General features: G+C 35.4%; 2 protein-coding genes across 19 annotated transcripts in view; one reads left to right on the top strand and one right to left on the bottom strand.

Moving 5' to 3' along the window:
• Window positions 1-13,724, bottom strand: part of CEP57 (centrosomal protein 57) — a 118,082-nt gene that overhangs the window by 5,013 nt on the left and 99,345 nt on the right. Inside the window, exon 17 of one of the 16 annotated variants that reach the window (XM_074216506.1) lies at window positions 11,005-11,213. The exons of 14 other annotated variants lie outside the window; for them this stretch is intronic. The gene's annotated coding sequence lies outside the window, so the exon portion shown is untranslated. Of the gene's footprint in view, window positions 1-11,004; window positions 11,214-13,724 lie in introns of those variants that run through there. One more of the 16 variants, XM_074216505.1, reaches the window with a different exon arrangement.
• MTMR2 (myotubularin related protein 2) overlaps window positions 1-13,724 on the top strand; it is a 98,048-nt gene that overhangs the window by 50,943 nt on the left and 33,381 nt on the right. For all 3 annotated transcript variants that reach the window (XM_074216502.1, XM_074216501.1, XM_074216503.1), the window contains exons 3-7: window positions 264-339; window positions 2,429-2,523; window positions 2,651-2,761; window positions 4,898-4,999; window positions 6,370-6,453. In XM_074216502.1, the coding sequence (XP_074072603.1) occupies window positions 264-339; window positions 2,429-2,523; window positions 2,651-2,761; window positions 4,898-4,999; window positions 6,370-6,453 (468 nt within the window). The remainder of the gene's footprint in view (window positions 1-263; window positions 340-2,428; window positions 2,524-2,650; window positions 2,762-4,897; window positions 5,000-6,369; window positions 6,454-13,724) is intronic.

The raw sequence follows: 13,724 nt of genomic DNA, 5'->3' as shown, positions 1-13,724 counted from the left end.
TGTATTTATACATATATTTATAGTGATGCTTATATAGGTATTGTTATATAGTAATGCTGAGAATATATAAGAAAATTACCCAAAATTGCAGAAGACCAAATAGAGATCTCAAATATTTCCCTCTACCAAAAGGAAAGTAAGGGAAGGAGAACAAACAAAAAACTTGTGGTCCTTAGAAAATTCTGTCAAACTTTTAAACATTCTAAGCATCAACATTTCTTTCCTTCCCTTTCTCTCCCTTCCCCTGCTCACCTTTGATACAGGTTCTGAGGGAGACTAACAAATTAGCAGAAATGGAAGAACCACCTTTACTTCCAGGAGAAAATATAAAAGACATGGGTATGTAAAAATGACTTTTATATAATTTTTCATTTTCTTTTTGACTGGCTAACATATAATACTTTAAGTTTTTCAAAGCCATTTTACATATATTATCTTAATATCCTTAGAACACAGAAAATGACTCCATTGTCACAGAAAGATCATAATTAACTAACTGCAATATTTCAACTTTTTAATTTGTTCAGCAAACCCATATTTAGACATATCCTTGTTTTTCAAATTAAAACTATTAGAAAATATATAAGCTAATTATGCTTCTTTTTTTTCTGTTTTGCTTTCTTTTTTTTGGCAAGACAATGGGTTTAAGTGACTTGCCCACCATCACACAGTCAGGTAATTAACTGTCTGAGGCCAGCTTTGAATTTCTGACTCCAGGACCATTTCTCTGTCCGCTGTACCACCTAGCTGCTCTTATAGCCATCATTTCTTGAGGGGTCATTGTTCCTGATCAAAATGGTACTCAAAGTTTGAACTAAGATATTAAATGCTGGGTTACTTAGATACTACTCCTTAGATACTACACCTTTCTCAGGTATATCTTTCTTTTGTTTTCCTTCCTCAGAAAATAGGATTAGTTAATTTATTAGAAGAAAACATTTTCTCTCCATTTTATTAAAGAATATTTACTTTACATCTCTGATTAGAAAATGAGATCTAAGCCACTACTGTACCCCAATACTTGCATTTTACTTGTTATATATGTTATTCTAGATAATTCTATAAAATAGCTTTGGCAAAATAAAATATCTATATTAGGGAGAAATGAAGTATTTTCTTAGACTTAGAACTCCATTTATTATATTTTTTAAAAGGTATTTATTAAAGTTTCTAATTCTCTATGGATCTTCGAAGAAAGTCTATTGAATATATATGGAGTAAAAGGAAGAAAACAAAATAGTAAAGAAAACTGTAGGAAGTAGAGATCTCCTTAGAGGACTTTCTAATACGTAACTGTTGTTTATATCAAATTTGCATTTGACTGAATTGGGATTTACAAAAAATTTTAACAATTGGAATATATATATTAAGCCAGAAGGATCAAATCGCTAAGCAATAAACAAAATAGCATGCTTTTTAAAAAGATAAAAATAAACCACAAGGTATATATAACTACCTAACAATTCATATAAAAAGAGTCTTTGGATTTTTTCACTCATTTTCATCATCTTTGCCAATATCCTTGATTGCTTAAAAATTAGTGACAATTTGTTCAAGAGTCTTGATTGTGAATTCTTTAATTTTTTTTAAGATATAGACTAAATAACTTGAGATCCTTGTGGTTAGATACTCATTTTCATATTCATCTGGAATCTTCCTTACTAGCCATTTTTGTTCTTTCCTTTCTAGCCTAATAATCATTCTACTTGGTGGAAAAAAACACAAGCAAGAAAAGTGAACTCTAAATTCAATGTAAACCAATGATAGGAGATAGTAAAACCAAAATAGCTAGTGGGAATTTGATCATTTGAAATATATGATTCCTTTTCACTGATAAAAATTGGATTATCTTTACAACTCACCATGACCTAAAAATTTATTATCTGGTCATCCTCTTGGTGAAAAGACTCTTGACATTTCATTGGAGTTGTCCTTGATGAAAGATGTACAGATATTTATTAGACGTTACTGGCTTGGTAAGAGCTTGACCAGTATTTTCTATCAAATAAATGGCAAAACTGAGACTAGAAGAGTAGGAGTACACATAATAGTTATTTTAAGGGCTGCCATAGCCATAAGGAAGGATGAAACTAGTTTAGCAACTTGTTTAGTAACTAGAATCAGTGAATAGAATTAAGATTTTGATTTGGTATAAAATCATATTCCAAAAATAGAATGAACAGTGATGTAGCATGGACTAGATAATCACTTATCAGAGATGCTATAGGGAAGAGATTGTATAAGTGGAAGATTGGGCCATATGGACCCTTTGCAGATTTTGGCTGCTAAGAAAGATTCTTAGTGGAAGTTCTTTGGTCTTTAAAAAACAACAAACAAATTCTCATTAAGTTATATCTGTGAACCACTGAGAATGGATTTTTTAAAAATGCTATGTGATTGTAACCTGTGAACTCTTTTTCATTTTCAGCCAAAGATGTTACTTATATATGCCCATTCACTGGGGCTGTACGAGGAACTTTGACTGTTACAAATTACCGGTTATATTTCAAAAGCATGGAAAGGGTAAGACTTATCTAAGAGGATCCTGTTCATGTTCCTATGTTTCTAACTAAGATTATTTTGTAATGCAGTGAATGTAAATTTTTTTCCCTTAGTAATGAGTAATGGTTTTTCTCCCTCCATCCCCCAGGATCCTCCATTTGTTTTAGATGCTTCACTTGGTGTGATCAGTAGAGTAGAAAAAATTGGTGGTGCTTCTAGTAGAGGTGAAAACTCTTATGGACTAGAAACTGTATGCAAGGCAAGTTTATTTTTTCTCTTTGTGAATGAGTTCATTTTGATTTGGAAAATTTTTCTTAAAAGGATTGTTTTAATTCCCCCCCCCAAGAAAACAATGAAATTCATATTAGACCTAAACTATATATTAATGTTAATTGGTTTCAGGAGTAGTGCAAATAAAATTTGGTAAGTAGTAGATGGTAGCTTAAATGCATGTAAGTTTAGTTCATTAATATTAAGTGTCTATACTGTTCATGGTAATTTTTGAGGAACTATGTCCAATAACCATGATTTGGTAAAAGCAAAATATACAAAGAAAAGAAACAAAGTAAACAGCTTTCATTTTCATATTTGCTCTTTTTTATATCAAAAGTTATTTTTAGTGGTTTTTTTCTTGCTGAAATTTTGAAGTCTTTATTTAGATATATTAGCAAAAATGAAAAAAGTTTTCATTCTTCACCTTTTTTGTCTCATAGGCAGTGGTAGAAAAATAGGATAATTGAGTCGTTGCTGTGCTAACATTTAGTGGAAATTTTAAAATAATGCCAAATTTTAGATGCATTTGTCATATTTGAATCATTTATTAAAGTTTGTATTTTTTGCCTTTCATTGTTCCATGCATTTGGAGTTGTCTAAATCCTTTACCTCTAGTCTCATCTCTATATATTTATTTGGAGGGCTACCTTACCAAGTACAGAAGGGGGAGAGCATATGGCTAGTATTCTTTCTGGTGTCTCCCTTAATAAATTTTTTGAGTAATGTTTTGATTCTCTCTTTCAAAAAGTTCCTGAGTGTCTGATAGTTTTTTATGGCTTTCCAGTGAAGTGTTCTTTTTTTTTTTGGTTAGGTGTCAAGTGGAACTTTTTGGATCCTTAACAGTCTTTATTTGGTCTAAAATGAACCATGCTTTAATCTGAAGAGGTTTGAAAGAGGAAAGGAACAAAAGCTGCCTCATACCTAATTCCTAAAGAATTCTTTAAATTCTCAGAAAGCAAAATTGACATTTTTATGTTGTTTTTTTTAAGGTTTTTTTTTTTTTTGCAAGGCAAATGGGGTTAAGTGGCTTGCCCAAGGCCACACGGCTAGGTGATTATTAAGTGTCTGAGACCAGACCGGATTTGAACCCAGGTACTCCTGACTCCAGGACCGGTTCTTTATCCACTGTGCCAACCTAGCCACCCCCATTTTTATGTTTAATGGTTTTTATGCTTAGCATGAGTTGATTTTTTTATCTAGTTTGTGCTACAATCAAATTGTGTTTTTAACATTCTGCATATATATTTTGAATCTTCTTTGTATAATGAATCATTGCAGAGAAGCAACTATGCATAAGTGATTAGAATTCTAGACTTCTAGTCAGGAAGAGCTGAGGTAAAAATTCTGCCTCGGACACTTACAGATTGTGACCCAGGCTAGTCATTTCACATGGTTTGTACTTATGTGTAAAATAGGAATAATAACACCTACCTCATATGCTTGTTCTGAAGATCATATAAGTAGGGATATAATTAATCATGAAGATCATATAAGTAGGGATATAATTAATCATATAATGTAGGGATATTAGCTATCTTATTTTCAGTGATAGAGCAAGTGTCAATCAGTTGGTGGTGGGTGTTCCTGAGACATCCTATACTGATGACATCTGATCCAGTTCCTCATCCCCGTCTTCCTCCCTCCCACCACCCAGGTCCCTTAAACCCGGACATTAGAGTACATGTATAAAGTGCTTCAACTCTGGATAATCCAGTCTTTTAATTTTGGTTAGTTATTAATTAGCTGGAAGCATAGTCAAAATGTGACCATAAATCAAGGCTTGAGCTTTGACTTGAGCAAAATAATGCTTTCTTGAAGACAATAGTTTGAGGTGATACCAAATCTTAGGACCCATCCTGACTTTCTGATCTCATCTTAATCCCCCAAAATAGCATTGTCACTGAAAACATTTCTGATTTTAGTATTAGATGGTTATAGAATTAGATAAAGCCGTGCATGGAATTGATGAGATAGACCCATAAACAGCATCAAATCCTCCTAGTCCATCACAAGGATGCTAGTAAAAGAAGGTAACAGTGAAAATGAGTTCCAGGGAGGATGTAATGAACAAAAGAAGTTATAAAACTTTGGCTGACTGATTTAGTTCCTAAATCTCTTCTAGGATATTCGGAATTTACGGTTTGCTCATAAACCAGAGGGACGAACACGAAGATCTATATTTGAGAATCTAATGAAATATGCATTTCCGGTGTCCAATAACTTGGTAAGATATTTCTTCTGTGATCTGTAATTTCTTCTGTGATATAATCATGTAGTAGTTCCATTAAGGGTTTGTGATTTGATTTTTGTGGATTTTACTCTCAGATACCAGTAGCTAACAAACTTAATGACTCAACAACTGCTTTCTTCAAGATTACGAAATCTGATTATCAAGATTGCTAAATCAGATGAAGTTTTTCTAATTCTTGTCTTTTCTTAACCCCTTGATCCTTTCCCCTTCCTGAAACCCTTTCTCCCCACGTTTTTTTGAACACCTACTACCTTTTTTGACTGTTTAGTCTTAGATGCCTTTGCATCATGAATTTCCTTTCCCACTATCCTTGGATAACCAAAGCTCTGTTCTGCCTCATCTTCTCTGTCCTATATCCTCTTTCAGAGATGTCATCAACCACTTGGGTTCATTACTATAGAAATGACTCCCTGAAGCTGTCTATCTAGTCCTGGTTTCTTTCCTAAAACATAGCTCCACATTATCAAATGCTATTTGATATCTTCAACTCCATTTTGTAGGTATCTCAGAAGTTTCAGACTCAGCATGTCTAAAACAAAACTTTTATTTACTCAAACCAAAACTTCTTCCTTTCTTCCCTATTTTTAACAAGGACTCCCCAATATTTCCAGCTATTCCATTCTCAACTATGGAGTAGCCAATCTCATGAGGAGCCCTCCAAATTTTAGGAGTATCATTCTTCAGGTAAGGGGTAGATAGACCCTCTCCAAGGTCTTCACTTGAAACTTTTTCAACTAGTTAGGGTTTTATCCAATCTTGTGTCAGACAACTGCTATAACCAGTTTTACCTCCACAATAGGATGTTAACATCTAGGTGGAATTTGAGTGATGATTTTTTTTCTGAGAAAAAAATAGGAAAAATTTTCTCTTAAGAGTTTTTTGAGATGTAAAGTAATGGTCTTATTCTTATATAAAGTCAAAATGAAGCTCACTCTATTAAAATGTTTGGTGTGACATAGCATTTTGGTTTATGTGCTGTAAAAATAAGAAACTAGTATCCCTTTACATGCTTTCTGAGGGAATTAAATTAATTGAACATTAAATATGTAATCTTCAACAAATTTCTGATTTCTGTGATGTTATAAATCAATTAAATTTGAAGAAATACTTTTCACTTTTTATTTCTTATACAAAGGCAAAACAGAATATTTCACAAACCTGTTATTTCTGTTATCCAGCAAAAAAGTACTGAAATAAGGCTATATATACCTAGTGCTTTTGGATATAATGATTATGTATTTCTGATAGGATGTATTGATAGTCATGATAAAATGAAAACCAGTTAAGTTATAACAAGATAAATGGTAAATCTTTATAAATAATTTACTGATTACTTTTTGTAGCCTCTCTTTGCATTTGAATATAAAGAAGTATTTTCAGAAAATGGATGGAAATTGTATGATCCTTTTTTGGAATACCGAAGGCAGGTAAGCTCTTCACTTCTTGGAACTGTATTAGTAGATTAAAACTTTTCATTAAAATAATTATTAATAATCTTTGGCCATTATTTAGTTCCATGAAGAGATTTTTATCTGCTTTTTCAGGTTGTGTTCTAGATCTTTGAATCCTGTTGGTCTAAAGCAGAGTTTGTTTTTTTTTTTTTGGCTAGGCAATGGGATTAAGTGGCTTGCCCAAGGCCACACAGCTAGGTAATTATTAAGTGTCTGAGTCTGGATTTGAACTCAGGTACTCCTGACTCCAGGACCGGTGCTCTAGTCACTGTGCCATCTAGCCTTCCTAAAGCAGAGTTTTAAAACAATTCTGGTTCTTTTAAGATATTGGACAGTTTTTAGATTTTAGTGAAGTTGAAGTTGATTTGACATTCAGTATTGTTTATTCAGATTTTTTTGATTGTATAATTAATTTTCCTGAGAAATACTAGAAAGCTTAGACTATTTTTAGGCCTTCATAAAATTTAGGGTAAGTAATTCTTAAAATTCAAGTGGGGGGGTGTGTGACTAGGTGGCACAGTAGATAGAGCACGGGTCCTGGAGTCAGGAGTACCTGAGTTCAAATGCAGCCTCAGACACTTAATAATTACCTAGCTGTGTGGCCTTGGGCAAGCCACTTAACTCCATTGCCTTGCCAAAAACCCCCCAAAAACAAAACTAAAATAAAAAAATTCAAGCCAGAGGATCACAAAATTGGAAAGAACCCTAGAGGTCCCTTTATAATATTCTGAAAAGTTGTTATACAGCCAAGGGGACGACCTGCTTTGCTGAAGGACTTTGCTACCTACTAAGAGAGTCCATCTCTTGCAGTTGACTTAGTTCTGTACTTGGGCATGAATCCTTCCTCTGACTCTTTCTAGTTGGGTGATCATGCCAGCCAAGTTTCCATGTCTGGCTTTTGACACCCTTTCCTCCTCCTTCATGACCCTCTTTTCCCAATGGTGAGTTCCATTTCACATTCTCAGAGTTTTGACAGCTTATTTTGTTGTGGGTGCTTCCCTCCTCTACCTCCTTTCAGCTTTCTTTATGTATTCTCTTCCCCCATTAGAATTGTAAGCTTCTTGAGAACAGTCTACTTTTGTTTTATATTCCCGGTTTAGCACATTGTAAATCTTTAATAAATGTTCGAAGATTTGTGAAATGATCACAGGTGATGTTAAATGATAATTCTCTGAACCAGTGAGCAAAAAGAACAGTTAATTTAAAAAATTCAGCAAGTTTAATTTTCTCAACAACTGAAGACTCCTAGATGAAGTGTCAAGATTAACACGCATTTATTAAGTGCCTATTATGTGTTAAGGTGATATGTGGATGTGCAAAGACAAAAATGAAATAATTCCTGCCCTCAAAGAGTTTATAATCTTTTGGAGGAGACATGTTCAAATATAAGTGAATACAAAATAAAGGTGAGGTAATTTGGGGAGGACAGCATCATCAGGAGAGATCAGCAAAAGGTAGTAAGAAGATAATATTCAAGTTGAATCTTTTCACACCTCTAGTTTCTTTTGTCAGACTACTGACAATGAGTATTTGGTTATTTTCTGTGGAATAAGGACAACATTTCCCTGTTAAAGGATTGACAATAGATCATCTTTTCTGACACATATACCAGGTATTGTTTTTTCCCCCATAGGAAATTAAGAGCAAAGTGTAAACTGTAGGAGGGACATATCCTTTCTGTGTAACCTCCAAATGAAATAATATTTACAATATGTTTTTCAGACCTTAAAGTATATCATAAATGCTACTATTTCTACTACTAATTTTTCCTCTCCCTCCCCCTCTCCCTGTAAATACAATGATACATAATCCTCTGTGTCCTACTTTTTTTGGTTTTTATTTTTGCAAGACAATAGGGTTAAGTGACTTGCCTTAGGTCACACAGATAAATAAGTATTAAGTGTCTGAGGCCAGTTTTGAACTAAGATCTTCTTGACTTCAGGGCTGGTGCTTTATCCACTGTGTGACCTAGCTGCCTCTCTATCCTATAATTAAAGCCAGTTTGCAGTTTCAATCCCTCACTCCATATGAAAATGGATTGTTAACAGGTGTGACAGCCTCAAAGCCCTGCCACTCTTTTACTCAAGGGAATTTTTGCAACGAAGAGCTACAAATAAATTACTTCTTGGTGCTCTCTAAACTTGATCTCACATTGCAGAGAGAAATCATTGTGGAGAGAAGGATCACTTTTCTTAACACCACCAGAACAAGTGCTGACTGGCCACTAACAATCAGATGGGTACAGAAGCCCTGGGAGTGGACAATACCTCTCAGGCCGCTGGTCCTGTTTCCAGCCCAACCCACCATCCTGGGTCAAAATGCCACCTTGCAACTTAAAGCTAGAGCCACAGCTACTGAAGACCCAGAAAAATAAGCTCTTCCACCAAAGTCTTTGGCATTGTTAAATGATTCATCATCAGAAATGGATGTTGGTTGTTAGTGGAAAGTATCTTAAAGAAATATTATCATATACTTTGTTGTTGTACTCTGAGGACTATGGGATGACTTTTCCATCTTACTTGGAGCTAATACCTTCCATATGGGTTGTTTCTGTCCATTGGAACATGAACTCCAGGAGAGGGGTGGGGAGAGAGGATGATGCAGCAGGAATTGTCTCACTTTTTTATTTTTATTTGCTTTTACATAGTAAGCATTTAGTAAATGCTTTATTCCTTCTTTCCCATCTTTCCTTGAATTCTCTATACTTGGAAGAATGAATCACAAATACTTTTGTACCAACTGTATTTTCTATCCTGTCTTGAAAAATGCTCCATTCTAGAAATGAAATGTTTTTCAGTTGGTAGATAATCTTTTTTTTTTTTTTTTTTGGTGGAATGGGAAGAGCATGCTGTTTGGAAGTTGAGTCTAATAAAATCTAAAGTTCTTAGCCTGGCAGCTTGGTTTAACCTGACCTCTTCAGTCTTCTTTCCCATAGCTTTGTTCCAGAGTGTCCTTGGTCCAGTCAGGAGTATACTAGTTTGTCCGGCTTAGAGTGATTTTACCCTAAGATTTATTTAGATCCTTTCCTTCTTTCAATACCCAAGTCAAATAATCCTCTTCTGTAATTTTCTTGATTACCTTGAACTAACTAACTAACTAATAATCTGTATTTCTCTTGGTGCCCTTTCACATATTTGTACTTGTGGTATCTCTTCTACTACACCATAAGCTTCTTGAGGGCTTGGACTATTATCCTTCTTTGTATTGTTTACAATATTCATATCTACTCATGGGGTGGATAAGTTGTAGATTTTTAAAATAATGCTTTGTCAATTTGGTTATGAAATGAATTTTCCCTAGTAAATATTATGACCTGCAAGTACTTTCTCTGATCCTTTTCACCATGACATTAATCTCTTTAATGAAAGTGCCTAGGGAGAGTATAGGTGAAATGACAAATCTATTATTCTGATGTTCATTCATCCTTCATTTTCATTCATTTAGCAGAAATTATCTCTCTCCTTCTTATATAAACTATCATAATAAACCCACTTGAAAAAGTCACTTCTTGGAGTAAAGGGAATAAAAAAGTAGGCATGATAACCAACACTTTATAATACTATGTTCAGAGCACTGGTTTCACTTGATATTTCACTGTTAGTTAAAATTTAATTTTACCTGTAGTACAATCTTGTCTTTTTCCAGCTGACTGAGTTCTTATATGAGCTCTATGATTTAGTCTATAGAAGACAAAGAATAGATAGAAGAAGTATGGCAATAAAGAGTAAAGGATGATGTACTGACAAAGAATGAACTATAGACAAAGTCAGTCATGGTGCAGATTGTAGTTAAGAAGAGGTGAAAACATTGTTGATAGGGTGGATATGATCACAAGGAAGAGGGCATATTTGATTCACTGAATTTCTTAAAGAGAACTTAGAGACTCTGGAGTTTTTTCTTTCATGGCGCTTTCTGCAACCCCCCATCCCTGCTACTAGGTTGGATTCCCTAAACTTAGCTACTGTGTCCTCTCAGGATTCTAGGGGTAGTTTTGAGGTGTTAAGTTGGGGTGTCTTTTCAAGTGTTGTAATTCATGATTCCATATCAGTGTATCTCCTATAATAACTGGTTGCTATGGATTTTGGGCAAACTTAACTAACTTTTAGAAAGGAATATTTTAACTAAGATGATTTTTACTGAAACTAATTGGTTCAAAGTATCTTCCCATAAATCTTTCCTTTTTTTTTTGCAAGGCAGTGGGATTAAGTGACTTGTCCAAGGTCACACAGTAAGTATTAAATATCTGAGGTTGGATTTGAACTCAAGTCCTCCTGATTCCAGGGTCAGTGTTCCACCATACCACCTAGCTGCCTCTTCCCCCCCACCCGCCCCCAAATCTGTGACACATTCTTCCAACAATACCTATGGAAACAAGGGGAAAGTGAACAAAAGCTCAAAGAGCATATGTCTCAAAAAAGGGAGTAATGGCGGATGGGAGGTAACTCATAGACCTTGTTCCTGGAATTTCTACCTCACTTAGCTACTGTTCCCCTTAGCACAATATAGTTTTTTCCTTGCCTTTTCATAGAATTCTGAAGCCATCTTTTTTACTCAGTGCATGTGATATGTCCTTAGCTTCTGATCCAAATAGTGCTGGAAGTTCACTGCTATTCAGGAGATGATTCCAGGATCTTGTTGAGAACTTCAAATTCTCCAGTTCTCTGAAGTTCAAAAGGTTCTTCCTCTACTCTGAATGGGAGAAGACATAGAGGCCAAGTCTGCAGCTTTTCTTCTCCCTAAAGTGATTATTTTTCAGGCTTGACTTGAATGGTTCTCTTTTCTCCATTACCAAATTCTTGAATCCCAGATTCTAAACTAACTTGCTAGCTTTACTTTTTAATTTTTATTTTTATGTAAGGCAATGGGATTAAGTGACTTGCCTAAGGTCACACAGCTAAGCTGTGTGTCTGAGGCTGGATTTGAACTCAGGTACTCCTGACTCCAGGGCTGGTGCTCTACCCATTGTGCTACCTAGCTGCCCCCTCCCCCCCCCCAGCTTGCTAGTTTTAAGCAATTCTTTCATTGCATGAATAAGTTTCCTTGACCAATACAAAGGACTTCTGGTCAAACCCAGTTGAAATACCTTTGATTGGTTCAGTGGAAATATTCTCATTTGCTAAGGATATCGGGGTGGGTTGATTAATTGACTCATTCTTCTCTAACACTTATACCTGAATTCCCTCTTGGGACTCCAAGTAACCAACATGAGAAATACTCACAGTAGAGTACCTCCTAATAACCTGTCTTCTGTTTTTCACAATCAAGATAATACCAGTAAAGCAAAATGTTAATTTTAACTGGTCAGTCATCTGATTTATTTTAGATATTTAAGAAAAATAATGAAGTAAAATGATAGGTTTCAGCATTCATCATCTTTCAAACTTTTGAGTTCCACATTTTTCTGCCACCCTCCCTTCCCTTCCCTTTCCCTATGGCAGTGAACAATCTGATATAGGTTGTACATGTATAATAGTTTTTAATAGATTTCCATATGTGAATAATATATTTCCATGTTGTGAAAAAGGAATGAGAACTAAGGGGGGGGAGTTTTAAAAAGTGATGCTTTGTCCTATATTCAGATTCCATAGTTTTTCTCTAGATATGAATTGCATTTTCCATTATCTCAGGATAGCTTTGATCACTAAACAGCTTGAGAGGAGCTGCATCTGTCATAGTTGATCATTTGACAATGTTACTTTTAATATGTATAATGTTCTCATGGTTCTGCTCACTTCACTCAGCATCAGTTCTTGCAAGTCTTTCCAGGCTTTTCTGAAGCTCAAGATTTCTTATAGAACAATAGTATTCCATTAAATTTGTATACCATAGTGTTCTAATAGACCATCATCAATCAATGTAGAAGCCATTGACTGTTTATCTCAAGTTGAAGACAATCCATCCCTAACTGAAACTCCAACTGAAGAATAGGTTTTGAAATACCATTAGGCTCCTTTCACATGGCAAAGCACCTGATGCTGATTCTATTCCAGCTGAGATCTACAAGGTGGGGGATTCAATGCTCATATAGACACTGACTGAAATTTTCCAGGTTATATGGCATGAAGAGATTATTCCCCAAGAATTCAAGGATGCCTCCATTTTTCATCTTTGTAAAGGTAGAGGGAATAGATTGTCCTGTGACAATCACAGGGTATTTCTCTTTTAGTCATTGCTGATAAGATTCTTGTCAGAATCCTCAATAGACTAATCCTTCACCTAGAAGTTGGTCACCTCCCCGAGAGCCAGTGAGGTATTGAAAGGACCAAGGAACAGTCGATATGGTGTTTGCTGTCTGACAACTCTAGGAAAAATGTTAGGAGTAGAACAGAGTTCTGTATACAATGTTTGTAGATCTGACCAAGGCCTTTGATACTGTCAGTTGTGAAGATTTATGGAAAATTATGTCAAAATTTGATTGACTAGAGAGGCATTAATATTGTATGTCAGTGCTATGATGGCATGCATGCCTGGGTTCTGGATAGCAGATGATGCTCTTGAGATTTCCCAGGCACCAGTGTAGTAAAACAACTGTGTCCTTGCTCTCTCTCCCATAGGTTTTAGCGTGATATTTTCAGCCATGGTATAGATGTTTTCTCTGAGGATGAACACAGCATCAAGGTCAGTTACTGTACTGACAGCAGATTCTTCAACTTGAAAAGGCTACAAGCCAAGAACAAAGTGGAGGGAGTGTTCGTGCATGATTTTCTGTTTGCAGATGATTGTGTACTCAATGCAGCCTCTGAAGCTGAGATGCAACAAAGTACAGATCAATTCTCTGCTTCTTGTGCTCATTTAGATCTAACAGTTAACACCAAGGAAACACAGGTGCTACATCAGCCAGCACAATAGCATCCATATGTGGAACCATCAGTTACAGCAAATGGAGAAGTCTTGAGTACTGGGGACAGGTTCAGGAGGTACACATTGACAGTGAGGTTGACATATGCATTGCCAGAGCTAGCTCAGTATTTGGGAGGTTCTAAAAGGAAGTATGGGAGAGAAGAGGTGTTAGACTGATTACCAAATTGAAGAGCTCTTGTGCTGCTCTCATTGCTACAAGCCTGTGAAACCTGGACAGTCTACCAGTGCCATGTCAGGAACTAAATTGCTTCCATTTAAATTGTCTTAGGAAGATTCTGAAGATCACCTGGCAGGAGAATATGCCAGACATGAGGTCCTTTCTCAAGCTAAACTACCTAGCATTCAAACTTTCCTACAGAGCGTGTAACTATGATAAGTTGGGCACA

Source organism: Macrotis lagotis, chromosome 1 (genome assembly GCF_037893015.1).
Source record: "Macrotis lagotis isolate mMagLag1 chromosome 1, bilby.v1.9.chrom.fasta, whole genome shotgun sequence".
NCBI lineage: Eukaryota > Metazoa > Chordata > Mammalia > Peramelemorphia > Peramelidae > Macrotis > Macrotis lagotis.
This window is presented reverse-complemented; position numbering and strand designations above follow the sequence as displayed.